Source organism: Bos taurus, chromosome 17 (assembly GCF_002263795.3).
Source record: "Bos taurus isolate L1 Dominette 01449 registration number 42190680 breed Hereford chromosome 17, ARS-UCD2.0, whole genome shotgun sequence".
Taxonomy (NCBI): Eukaryota; Metazoa; Chordata; class Mammalia; order Artiodactyla; family Bovidae; genus Bos; species Bos taurus.
In genome coordinates, this window is record NC_037344.1 from 71,651,660 (window position 1) to 71,665,113 (window position 13,454).

Here is a 13,454-nt window from a genome sequence, read left to right on the forward strand (position 1 = left end):
TTCTGGCTTGGGGAATTCCAAGGACTGTATAGTTCATGGGGTCGCAAAGAGTCGGAAATGACTCAGCAACTTTCACTTCACTTCACTTATACTTAATTAAAAAAAAAACCCTCAAAAACCAGTCTCTCCCCTCACAGACAGTCTCCCTAGGAACTTGGGGTGCATCATCTAAGACTTTTCACAGGATTCCAAAGATGTCTATGTTAAATGGGAGAAACTCCAGGGTTATGAGCACAAGACACTCTTCAAGTGAGCAGCAGAGAGAAATCGGCCTGTGTTCTTCACTCGAGTCTCTGAGACACCCGCTGACGGACACCGGTCATGGCCGTGAGCGGCATCCGGGCATCTCATTTCAGCCCCACGACTCTGTGACGGAAGCAGCACTGTGTCCACTGCAGAGACGGGCAAACTGAGGTCTGACCGAGACCCCCAAGACCAGCAGCAGCAGAGCTGCACGGGGCCGAGTCTGTCTGTCTCCAGGGTCTGCACCCTCCGTGACGACGACAGCCCAGGGAAGAGCGAGGGGCTGGGACGGGGGCAGAGGACAGGCGGGAACCGCAATGGACCAGGTGCGGTGGCCACTCCAGCCCCTCCAGAGTCGGGGACCGTGGACGCTGACGACAGCTCGGGAAGGCCATGGACCCCGTGCTACCTCACGTGGATACTCAAAGACTGACGGGCTCCTGGGAGCCCGGGAACAAGCCCGGACTTGGGTCACGGCCACTGGAGCCACACTCAGTCACAGCAGCTTCAGGACACAGTCTCCCCGAAAAGCCGCATCACAGAACCAGGACTCATGAGCTCCCTGTGGAAACTGAGGGGCACAGCTGGCTTCCCGACTCTTACTTGCGTGACTTTATTTCCTCCAATTCTTTCGTGAGCTTCTCGTTTTTCTCTTGAGCTTCATGTAAGCGGCGCTTCAGGTCACCAATCTCCTCTTGGGCTTCAGACTTGATGTCATTAGCGATGACCACCGCGGTCTGCAGATCAGCCTGGAACTGCCGCCATTCTGCTGATTCCTCCTGCGTTAAAAAACTACGTTTTTATTTCCAAAAGAGAGCAATGAAGACGTACTTTAAAACAATAAAATGTGCTTATGATTAGACTGCTGTAATGCACCGTCTCAAGTGATGACTGATTTCCTTTAAATCCCAGAGAACTGCTGTTACCTATTTCTAACAGGTTTTAAATCCCAGAGAACTGCTGTTACCTATTTCTAACAGGTTACATAACTACTTTTAGTGAGCGGTGTTCCTGGTGAGTAAAAGCGGCCAGCTGACCTGCTTCCTGAGGGAGCAAGCACATGGACTGCTCAGTAAGCATGATCAGGTCAGGCCGCCCTTCCCTGTGGCAAGCTTCAAAGTTAGTCTTGTGAAAATAAACATATCATCCAAAATATGCCTGTGAAGAGCTCAAGCAGGTAGATACATGGTCTGTAAACTACACTGGAAGATCTTACAGTGAAAATCTATATACATCCTGACATCAAAAACCAACAGGAAAAAAAAAATCAGAAGGAAGAGGAAGCAGAAGGAAAACACTAAATTTAATCTCAGCAGACAAAACACACAGGAGGAGGAGCTCAGGACTGTCCGCTGGGTGGCCTCCCACGGCGGGGAGGACGCAGGCGCCCCCGGAGCCACAGCCGCCAACCCCAGGGGCAGCGCCCAGCACCCCTCACAGCCCGAGCAACGGAGAGAAAGAAAGAAAGAAGGCACCAAGTCACGTCGGACTCGTGTGGCCCGCCAGGCTCCTCTGTCCGTGGGCTTCTCCAGGCAAGAGCACTGGAGTGGGTTGCCATTCCCTTCTCCAGGGGAACTTCCCGACCCAGGAATTGAACCCAGGTCTTCCGCACCGCAGGGTCAACCCAAACCTCGAGACCAGCTTCCCCCGCCCTCTGCGTCAGAGCGTCACTGCCGCCGCAGACAGATCACATCCACAGAAGACAGAAAGCCCACAGAAGGCAGCTTAGCTTGGGACCCTTCCTCATCAAGGGCTCATGACGTTTCTTCCCGGGATATAACCCCTGCTCCCCAAGCGCCGCTCGTCAAACCCGGCGCCAGCCCCTCTCTGAGGGGCGCCCCGCCCTGCCCGCAGCCCGGCGGCTCTGGGTCACGGCCCCTCCGTGGCTGCGCGCAGGCGGCGGGCGCAGCTTTTGGGGCGCCGCGCTTCCCGACGGGACGGCGTGCGCGCGTTCCTACCCGCAGTCGCCTGTGCAGGGTCTTGATTTCTCTTTCCATGTCATGTTTTTGGTCCTGGAGTTTTTTAACCGTATCTGAAAAGACCACAAAAGTTTAACTCTTTATTCTTAAACCACGTTTAAAAGGAAAAATAGAAAGGGACGGGGTACTTAAATATGCTATTCAAAAAGTCATCCTACCCAAAGACATTCTATTTTTAGTACAAAACTTGAAAAGGAATTCCAATCCAAGTATAAACCAGCATGACTCTGTAAGGAAAAAATCAAATTTAAACTGCGACTTCTGGATGACTTCCTTCCGCAGCGTCTTAATTCTGAAACAAAAAGCTAAGTTAAATCAATTGTTGGAAACGCACACGCTGTTGGCTCAGAACCAATCAAAACAACGCTGACTGCAATTAAAACGGGGGCTGTAATCAAAAGGGTTATTAACCCGTTTTCACAACTGTAACCTAACTGCACACTGGAACAAATTCCAGAAAAGTCATGACTTTACTAAAGTTTTTACAAACCTAATTATTTAATAACTTGGGGACCTGCTATTTAATTCTATAGAAAAGTCTTTTCACAAAGGATTAAGTAAACCAATACTCCTCAAATTATTTCCTGCATAACGTGAATTTCCCTCAAACAGCGTCCTGCACCGTGAGCACCTGACGAGCGCCGCGAACGTGCAAAGGCCGCTCTGGACAGAGCAGAAGAGCGCGCAGGCGCACCACGGCCCAGGGCCAGGCGGGACAGAGCAGGGCCGCAGAGGAGCACGCAGGCACGCCACAGCCCAGGGCCACGTGGGACAGAGCAGGGCCGCAGAGGAGCGCGCAGGCACGCCAAGGCCCAGAGAGGACAGAGCAGGGCCGCAGAGGAGCACGCAGGCACGCCACGGCCCAGGGCCACGTGGGACAGAGCAGGGCCGCAGAGGAGCGCGCAGGCACGCCAAGGCCCAGAGAGGACAGAGCAGGGCCGCAGAGGAGCATGCAGGCACGCCACGGCCCAGAGAGGACAGAGCAGGGCTGCAGAGGAGCACGCAGGCACGCCAAGGCCCAGGGCCAGGCAGGACAGAGCAGGGCTGCAGAGGAGCGCACAGGCACGCCACGGCCCAGGGCCACGCGGGACAGAGCAGGGCTACAGAGGAGCACGCAGGCATGCCACGGCCCAGGGCCACGCGGGACAGAGCAGGGCTGCAGAGGAGCATGCAGGCACGCCACGGCCCAGAGAGGACAGAGCAGGGCTGCAGAGGAGCACGCAGGCACGCCAAGGCCCAGGGCCAGGCAGGCACAGGGACATCATTGTCTACTATTCCAAAAAGTCAGCTTTTTATAAAATAAAAAGTTAATTACTTTCACTCAGTAATTCAAGAAACTGCCCATAAGTACCTGCTTTTGTGTTAAATTTTTGCACAAGGTGCCTGAGATATAAGGAAAGGAAAAATGGGCGCAGTTCCTACCCTTTCAGAGACAGAAAAGAGGGTGTTTTCATTGCAAAGGATTAAATTTTAACAGTCTGGCTCTACACAGCTGCTTCGGACCTCACTTCACCTGGAACTTAGGGGCCACACGGGCCATCCCGTTTGGTCAGGGCAAAGGGGGGACACAGGCGAGCGGGCAAGTCCAGCAACCCAGGCGAGGATGACTCTGGAACCAGAGGGAACTGGGCTCTGTCTGACCTACGTGTGGATGAAATCGGGGTCTTGGTGGTTATCAGCAGAGACGGGCAAGGAACAAGGACAGACGCTGTAACATGTCTAGCGTGGAAAACACTAGAGGTCACACACCTATCCTTTATACTACACTTATGCGCAAAAGATGTTTTACAGTTAAAACAAGCAAAACAAAAGTGTGTATCTCTCCTCTGCTGAACACTGCTTTCCGTCCCTGCTGGCGGCAGGCGGCCTGTTGTGTAAGGGGACACACACGAGGCGCGCGACTGCCGGTCTTACTGCCCTGACCCTCAGGCGACACGTAAGCCGCGTGGCCGTCTCAGGCTCACCGTAAGACCCCAGGCGCCCTTCTTCTGCTCTCACCCTCTCCTCTAGCAGCCTCGACGTTCACGGCCACAGGACTCACGGGACTGCGGCTCTCAGAGGACACCCCTTACCCTCAGCACCGCGAGTCCGCTGCGGTCGCGTCCCCACTTAAACAGAAGGGCGCTGACGGCCAGTGGACATATTCAGGCGGAATAAAGGACTTCAGGAGTCTCCAGGGAACTCTATTATTTACGCTTCACAGAAGCAGGAAAAGTGACAACCGGCTTTCCTCCCTGGAAACACGGGCGCCGGCGGCCCAGCCGCGCGGTGAGGAGGCTGGGCAGCGGCCTGTCACACGGGGCAGCGTGGGCCTCGGTCACCCGGGCCTTGACACAGCTCCCGCCTCACAGCCTGAGTGGGAGAGACGCTGCCATCTACTGCCTCATCTCGCACGCAGCACCACCGTCTCTCAAAGAGCAGAAGCGCCGCCCTCCCTCTCCAAGGTTAACCGCAGCGCCGCTTCTGCTCTGGGAATCGGCGCGTCCCTCTTCTGTCGCTGCCACTGAGCCCACCTTGCTCTGAGCAATCCCGGGCACCAGCCTGCCCATCTAACAGTGGGGTTCACAACCTTCCCACCGTCGACGACAAACCAGAACCATCAGCTGGGCCTCTGCGCCACTTCCGGCCACGGGCCCGTCCCCCTGCGGGCGCTGTGGTCAGCAGCCTCGCTATGGGACCCCCCACGACCCCTGTGGTGTGAAGGGAGCAAAGTCCCCGCAAGCTCCCCTGCCCTCCGATGACAGAAGATGCCCAGTGCTCAGCCGGCCCTGTACCTGGCTGGTGTTGCCAACGGCCCGGCAGTTTTCAGAGGCAGGAAGGACCTGGGAACCTGTCAGCTAAAGCTGCACCCCTCAGGGTGGGCGGGGCGGCGGGCAGCCAGCCACCAGGCCACAGCTGTACCCCCAAAACAGAGCCCCGATGCAGGAGGAGGATATGCGTGAGTTTAGAATAAACCATTCACTACTTTTGTCTTCGTTTTCTACGTGTGGCCACGCCTCACAGCATGTAGGATTCTAACCCCCCACCCAGGGGCTGAACCCGCGTCCCCTGCCTTGAAGGGTGCAGGTTTAATCCAGCGGGCTGCCAGGGAAGTCCCTACTGCTTTTTATTTTACTCATTTTTATCCCTCCCCCCAAAATGTGGCTATAACTTTTACCCCTTGATTCTAAAAGTAATACACGTTTACAAGAAAAAAAAATTATACTATTTCTACTGCTTTATAAGCTCTCCCACTAGTCAGTAGATACTGGACACTTTTACCAATAAATATGGACCCGCAGCAGAGTTCTGATGGCCACAATCATACTCCATCAACTGGAAATATTGTGATTCGCCTCAGCAACCTCCCATTAACAAAGAGTCAGCACGGCTCCAGCATGTCTCATAAGCACCACGAGCACCTCCGGGTCTCAGGCGTTACCTGAGGACTCATCCAAAGAGTCAGCACGGCTCCACCATGTCTCATAAGCACCACGAGCGCCTCCGGGTCTCAGGCGTTACCTGAGGACTCATCCCCAGAGAGAGGACAGGCACTGAAGGACCACCTGAAACTCAGCAGGGACAGGCCGACCACTCGCTCTAGAGTACAGAATTCTTTCTGAGGAGTCACCAAGTTACAGACTCCGCGGGATGGGATACACTGAGATCGGTGTTTCTTCAGGAACGCCACTACGGCTGGCTACAGTCCGAGTGTGAAGCTGTAGTGAAACCGCCGTGGTCTTCATCGCAGGTAACACCCCCGGCTCATCCTCTGGCGCGTGCTTTCTTTCACGCACACGCTTCTCTGGCCTGCGCACGCCAACCGGGCGTGCCCACCCCGGCTGGTTAAAGAGCAGCGAGGCAGGGACGCACCGAGCCCACGGGCTTCTAACTGGACCTCGACTGTTGAAAATATAGGTCGTTTCCTGGTCTCTGGTGACCTGCAACTCGGGAGCATCCACATCTGTGTGTACAGCTGCAAGCCTTAAGGGTTCTCTGAAGAGCAGGTTTCTGCAAGCAGGTTGCTGTGGCACTGTTATCCTCATAAGAATTCTGATCAGTGCTCCAGAAGGGACCCTTTGCTCCTCCCTTACATGTTAGCTCTTAAATTCCTCAAACCCCCATCTCGTCTTGTTTCACTGCCTTTTTCAGAAGTCAAGCATCTTCCTGTATCTTTTTCGGACTTACTTATTCACACGCATCATTTAGCTAACGGGTTAGTCTAGTCTTACTGAACCTCTCTACATATTTGATATATGTTACAAATACTTCTCCCAATGCCATTTATTAATAATTCTGATACTTCACTGAAAGTTTTAATCATACACAGTCAACATGAGTCTTCTCCACGAAGGCTCCCCAGCACCGTGCCTTCCAGGTCGTCTCATCACAGCAGGACACAGCTTTCCTCCTCTTGCTCCTGCCCGTTCTCTCGTCTCGAGCCGCCCATGATCACCACGGTCATCAACTTCCATGTATCAGGATGCCAGGCCCTAGGCTGGCCTGAACCTCAGGAACTGCAGAGGGCAGAACGCAGCTGCAAGTGTGCAGGGCTCAGGGCGACGCAGACAGCGAGTGGGAGGTGAGGTCGCGGCCAAGCTGGACCTGAGGTCTGGCTGGCACCACTGTTCTTGATACCAGTCAGCTGTGTTTCGCTCGGCACGTTAGCAGCTTTATTTTGGAGGCTGTGTTGAGCTGTTTCTTTCTGCTATTCTCCTCTAAGCTCTTCTAAGATGCTAAAAGGTGCTTTCCTGGTGGCTCAGCAGTAAAGAATCTGCCTGTCAATGCAGGAAACAGAGGTTCGATCCCTGGATCGGGAAGATCCCCTGGAGAAGCAAATGGCAACCTGCTCGAGCACTCTTGCTGGGAAATCCCGTGGATGGAGGAGCCTGGCGGGCTACAGTCTATGGGGTCGCAAAGAGTCGGACTTGACAAAGCAACAAGAAGGTATTAAAACGTCTAGTAAGTCCTGGCTGGTCTCTCTTACTTACAAAGAATGATTCGCATCAGAGACTCCTGCACGCTTCTGGACGGACCACTGGCTAAAGAAGGCTCTGCTGACGACAGGAGCCTCTGCTGGGGGTGGGGGGACACACTCTGGATGAACAAGAGGGAAAAGGCGGTTTCTGCGGAGGCGACAGGCGCGCGCCCATTTCACTGCGGGGCCGAGCTGCCCTGCCCTCTGTGTGGTCTCCTTTTCAAGACAACACAGCAGCCGGCAGTTATCCTGGCACAGTACGGAGGGTGTGGTGCTGGGGGCCCCCGGGCCCAGAGTCCCACCTTCCTTAGACAGAGACGAGCCCAGGGGCAGCGTTGGGCCAGCAGCAGAGCAGGGCGTGTAAGGACCCCCAGCGCCTGATCCCTCGGCCTCAGACCCCACAGGGAGGATGGTGCCCTCAGCCCCAGGGCATGGTGGGGACGTCACTACTGAGAGGTGCAAAGCTCTCTAGGCCGCAGACCTCTCTATTCCCGCTGATGCCCACGGCCAACTCCATCGGCTTTATAGATACACGAAGTCTTCCAGAGACTGCTTAGAACTCTTGGCCTACGGACAGGACCCTTCCCGTTTTCTCTTTGCTCTACTGTTCAGAGTATTTTTATAATGTCTCTCCCGCCGTGTCCCTAGGACTGTGGGAGGGAAAAGAGGTGCCATCATCCTGAGCTGGAAGTCTTAAAGAGTATTTACTGGGAGAGCTGCTACTCAGACCTTCCCGGCTCAGATGTGACGTCCCAGTGCGGCCAGGACACCGCAGGCAGGCCAGGCCGGCACGCCCTCCAGGTCTACACGGCGCCGGCGCCAAGCTCTCCGGGGGACCATGCAGACCCTGGATAATGTCTACAGATTGACGTTCAAGGTCAGTGGCTCCTCCACATCTCTGATTTGCAGTTTAAATGACTCAGTAACTTTCTGTATTTGCTGTCTTAATGTTTCAGTTCCAGAATACCTACTAGGTTCCTTTTTAACAGTTTTTACCTCTGGAGATTTGCTATTTGTTCATCATGACGAGTACGCTTTCCTCCATGTCCTGAGTACATTCACAAAAGCTGTTTTGAAATCTTGTCTATTAATACCAAAGTCAGAACCACGCTGGGGTGAATGATCAGCGACTCCTAATGGGTGCAGGATTTCTTTGGAGGGGGGTGATTAAACAGGCTCTAACACTGACCATGGGGATGCTTTCATTCCACAGGAAAAACCCCTCATCTCCCAGTTAGCAGCATTCCCTTTCCTGGACGCCCCTAAATCAAGTGCTGACTTAGCATGCATCCTAAAGGCTAGAATTCTTGAGGAAAAAACTAACTCCTATCAGATTATGTAGCTATAACAGAAATTACATGAAACGTGTCTGGATCCTGGATCCTATCAAACAATTATAAAGGAATTCTAGGGTCAGCTAGGAAAATCTGCACGTGGGGTGTTCGATGATGCTAAGAGCTCACGCCTAGCTTTGCTAACCGTGACCCTGCACTGTGGTTACAGGAGATGTGCTGACACCTTCCGGAGGTCAGTGTCCACAGCTCACTGCCAACCGGTCCAGCTAAAGACACACTCAGAAGGCAAACGCTGCGAAATGCCACTGACCGCCACACCCAGGCAGCAGCTGCCAACGGACACCCAGCTCTCCAGGTACGGCTGCCTATTTCAACTTTTACTTCAAAAAACTGGACAGGTACACACTGCTGTACTTAAAACGGATAACCAACAAGGACCTCCTGTGCGGTGCAGGGAGCTCTGCTCACGTAGCGTGGCAGTCTGCGCGGCCAGGAAGAAACACATGCATGCGTGTGGCCGAGTCCCCTGCTGTCCGCCTGGGACCCTCAGAATGTTGTTGATCAGCCGTTGTCTCTGTGCTCGCACTCAGTCGTGTTCACCTCCCTGAGACACCGTGGACTGCAGCCCACCAGGCTCTTCCGCCCGTGGGATTTCCCAGGCGAGAATACTGAAGCAGGTTGCCATTCCCTATTCCACTGGATCTTCCTGTCCCAGGGATTGAACCTGTGTCTCCTGCATTGAAGGCGGATTCTTTACCAGCTGAGCCATCAGGGAAGCCCATTAATCAGCTATCAGTTCACTTCAGTTGCTTAGTCATGACCCACTCTTTGCGACCCCATGGACTGCAGCACACCAGGCTTCCTGTCCATTACCAACTCCCGGAGCTTGCTCGAACTCATGCCCATCGAGTCAGTGATGCCATCCAACCGTCTCATCCTCTGTCGTCCCCTTCTCCTCCTGCCTTCAATCTTTCTCAGCATCAGGGTCTTTTCCAATGAGTCAGTTCTTCGAATCAGGTGGCCAAAGTCCTGGAGCTTTAGTTTCAGCATCAGTCCTTCCAGTGACTATTCAGGGTTGATTTCCTTTAGGATTCACTGGTTGGATCTCCTTGCAGTCCAAGGGATTCTCAAGAGTCTTCTCCAACACCACAGTTCAAAAGCATCAATTCTTCAGCACTCAGCTTTCTTTATGGTCCAACTCTCACATCCATAAATGACCACTGGAAAAAAATCACAGCCTTGACTAGATGGACCTCTGTCAGCAAAGTAATGTCTCTGCTTTTTAATATGCTGTCCACGTTGGTCATACCTTTCCTCCCAAGAAGCAAGGGTCTTTTAATTTCATGGCTGCAGTCACCATCTGCAGTGATTTTGGAGCCCAAGAAAATAAAGCCTGTTACTGTTTCCATAATTGGCAATACCCAAATACAAAATAAAAAATTATTTTAAAATTGGGGAGAGAAACTACATGGCCAAAAAGATTTTATTAAGGATTTTCAGCCATTTTATACTTAAAATCCATACCCTGTTTATGTAATGTTTATTTTGGCATTGATATGGAAAATTTTGTCCCTGGAAACCTCTAACATTTTTCTAGCTATCACCCCAATTACCACAAGGTGTCACTCTTTCCACATTCAAAGCAAAAGGTTTGCAAGGCAAAAGGCTATTATCTGTACTAAAAGAAGACACTGAACTCCCAAGTTAATCTGAAACTTTAGAACCATCTGTATTTAGGAAGTAAATGCAGTTAACTCTCTCAGTTCAGACAATGAAAAAAAAACTGGACATAAATGTTAAACTAAAAGTTTTCTAAAACTTTAGATGAAAAAGTGCATCACTACGTCCCTCAGGAATGCAGTCCCACAAGCCACTCCAGTACCCTCACACTCTGGAATAGTCTGAATAGCCCTGAGGTCATCCTACAAATGCCAGGTCAACCAGCCAGAGCTCAGAATCGCCACCAGACACCTTGAGGGCTGATGCAAACAACCCCCCTCTCCTGGGAGTAGATCAACCCCCTCCAACCCCGCACCCGCGGGCACAGGTGCTCCAGCCCCACGTTGCGTCTGCCTGTCGGTCCGCAAAGAAGCATGACCCGACATTTCAACAGCTCTAGCCAAGGCTGGAAAAGGTCCATTTTCATTCCAATCCCAAAGAAAGGCCAAAGAATGTTCAAACTGCCACACAGTTGAGCTCATTTCACATGCTAGCAAGGTAATGCTCAAAATCCTTCGAGCTAGTCTTCATTAGTACTTGAACCAAGAACTTTCAGATGTACAAGCTGGATTTACAAGATGTACAGACACACGAGAGGAACCAGAGATCAAACTGCTAACATCCGTTGGATCACAGATAAACATCTACTTCTGCTTCCTTGACTACACTAAAGCTTTTGACTGTGGATCACAACACACTGTGGAAAATTCTTAAAGAGATGGGAATTCCAGACCACCTTACCTGCCTCCTGAGAAACCTGTATGCAGGTCAAGAAGCAACAGTTAGAACCGGACATGGAACAACAGACCGGTTCAAAATTGGGAAAGGAGTATGTCGTGAAGACTGCGTATCGTCACCCTGCTTATTTAAGTTCTACGCAGAATACATCATGTGAAATGCCAGGTTGGATGAATCACAAGCTGGAATCAAGATTGCTGGGAGAAATTCCAATAAATTCAGACATGCAGATGACACCACCCTTATGGCAGAAAGTGAAGAAGGACTAAAGAGGCTTTTGATGAAGGTGAAAGAGGAGAACGAAAAAGCTGACTTAGAACTCAACATTCAAAAAAACTAAGATCATAGCATCTGGTCCCATCACTTCATGGTAAATAGATGGAGAAAAAAATGAAACCATGACAGACTTATGACACTTTATTTTCTTGGGCTCCAAAACTACTGTGGGCGGTGACTGCAGCCATGAAATTAAAAGATGCTTGCTCCTTGGATGAAAAGCCAGACAGCGCATTAAAACCAGAGACGGCGCTTTGCCCACGAATGCCCATCCAGTCACAGCTGTGGCTTTTCCAGTAGTCGTCTATGCATGTGAGAGTCGGACCACGAGGAAGGCTGAACGCGAAAGAATTAAGGCTTTGAACTGTGGTGCTGGAGAAGACTCTTGAGAGTTGCTTGGACAGCGAGGCGATCACACCAGTGAATTCTAAAGGAAATCAACCCTGCATAGTCACTGGCAGGACTGAAGCTGAAGCGCCAATATTTTGGCCACCTGATGTGAAGAGCCAACTTACTGGAAAAGACCCTGATGCTGGGAAAGTTTGAGGGCAGGAGGAGAAGGGGGCGACAGAGGATGAGACAGTTGGATGGCATCACGGACTCAATGGACATGAGTTTTGGCAAACTCTGGGAGATGGTGAAGGGCAAGGAAGCCTGGCATGCTGCAGTCCATGGGGTCACAAAGAGTCAGACACGAATGGGCGACTGGAAAACCACCAAGGCATCCAGAAAGGTTACCTCCATCCTCCGCATCCCCACCAGGCCATCCTTAGCAGCCATTTCTACTTAAAATTTGCTGATATTCAAGGAGTCCAGGTAAACAGTACAGAAGAACTTTTAAAACCTATCATTTGGAAATAGCTTGAAAGTTACAAAAGACACAGGATGTGACACAAGGACCAGGACCTGGCTCCCACGCGCCTCTTACTCAGCCCTGCCCACCTAACAGAGCGCCGTGTTCCGGCTTCTGCTGCCTCCGCTCCCTGCCCGTCCGCCTGCATTCATCCTTCCTTAGGGACACGAGCCACGCCCCTCACCCCGGCACGATGCGGTGTGTGGTCCCTACCAGCACTCAGACCCCGGGCTGTCCACCTCATGCGTTTGTGCCGACGCCCGTCCCCACAGCCTGAGGGCAGCCCGGGGCCGGCAGGCAAGGGGGCAGGGGCTGGCCCTCCCCACTGCTGCAGCCTGGGACTCCCGCTCGGCCTCGGCGCTTCACGACGCCGGCGTCTTCGGGGAAACACCACTCAGTCCTGCCAGCACGACGTTCCTCACCTTTTGCCTACACGTATCTCTGTGACTAGATGAGTCGCAGCTCAGCCAGAACGCGGCCCAGGCACAGCCGCGTGCCTGTCACAGTGCTGCCCAAGTGCTCCACCGTGTATCTTTTTCCTCGCTTCCAACAGAGCACACAGTCTGTGAGAGGATCATGCGAACTTCCATTCCTCATCAAATTTTCACACAGAAATGCTTGTACTATTTTTGCAACTTTTTTTATAAGTCTGAAATAACTACAAAATAGTTTTAAAAAATCTTTTAAAAAAGCAAACAGAGCAACTCAAAATCCGAATTCCAAATCTACCTGACCGTAAAATCTTCATGGAGAGGAGGAAAATTAAACAGATAAACAAAAACCTGTGCTGTAGGCCTAAAGATCAGTAGCTTTGGTCTCCCTACACTTGCAACCACTAGACGCTGGTGATAAACGGCTTTTCCTGAGATCTAGAAAGGTAACAGCCCCACTAACGTCTCACTGAAATGACTTTTCACAGTTATGCAGTTTTAAAGAGATGCTTCTGTGTAACAGTCCTTCAGGAGCAAAACAGCGGCCGGGAGACGGGCGGTGCCATGAGGCCCCAGCCCACACGTGCCTGCCCGGCCACAGCGCGGCTGCCCCAGCACCCTGCCCAGGCAGAGCCACCCGCCCCATCTGTCCCGAGCGTGCACGGTCCCACGGGTTGGGGGCGTCACTTACTCTCCAAGTCCGAGATGATGAGGTTGTCGTGCAGCTTCACTGCCCGGTGCTGCTCCACTTCATCCTCAAGCTCAAAGATCGTTTCCTTCATGTCACTCCTCTCTGTGTCTCTTTCTTCCAGCTCTGAGCGTAGCTTCTCTACGGCCACGTTCAGGTCCTCTATCTGCTTCTTAGCTTCCCCTTGGAAGGCTCGGTACTCGTCTTCCACCTGCGTGAAACCGATGGTGCAGGTCAGGAAGGGAGCGCCGTTCTGAGCTAAGTCCCAGGACGGA

General features: G+C 52.3%; 1 protein-coding gene and 1 non-coding gene across 12 annotated transcripts in view; both read right to left on the reverse strand.

Moving 5' to 3' along the window:
• Positions 1 to 13,454, reverse strand: part of SPECC1L (sperm antigen with calponin homology and coiled-coil domains 1 like) — an 86,286-nt gene that overhangs the window by 39,775 nt on the left and 33,057 nt on the right. For 9 of the 11 annotated variants that reach the window (XR_009490950.1, XM_005218228.5, XM_005218226.5 and 6 more), the window contains 3 exons: positions 13,183 to 13,390; positions 2,202 to 2,275; positions 847 to 1,022 (listed from right to left, as the gene is read on the reverse strand). Coding sequence is in view for 10 of the 11 variants with exons in the window: in XM_005218228.5 (XP_005218285.1) it covers positions 847 to 1,022; positions 2,202 to 2,275; positions 13,183 to 13,390 (458 nt within the window). In the remaining variant the exon portion in view is untranslated. Of the gene's footprint in view, positions 1 to 846; positions 1,023 to 2,201; positions 2,276 to 5,483; positions 5,612 to 5,643; positions 9,635 to 13,182; positions 13,391 to 13,454 lie in introns of those variants that run through there. The other 2 variants (XM_005218229.5, XM_059876020.1) reach the window with 2 other exon arrangements.
• On the reverse strand, positions 1,266 to 1,341 carry MIR2323 (microRNA mir-2323). Its single transcript, NR_031390.1, has one exon. It is a non-coding gene; the product is annotated as a microRNA mir-2323 (primary transcript).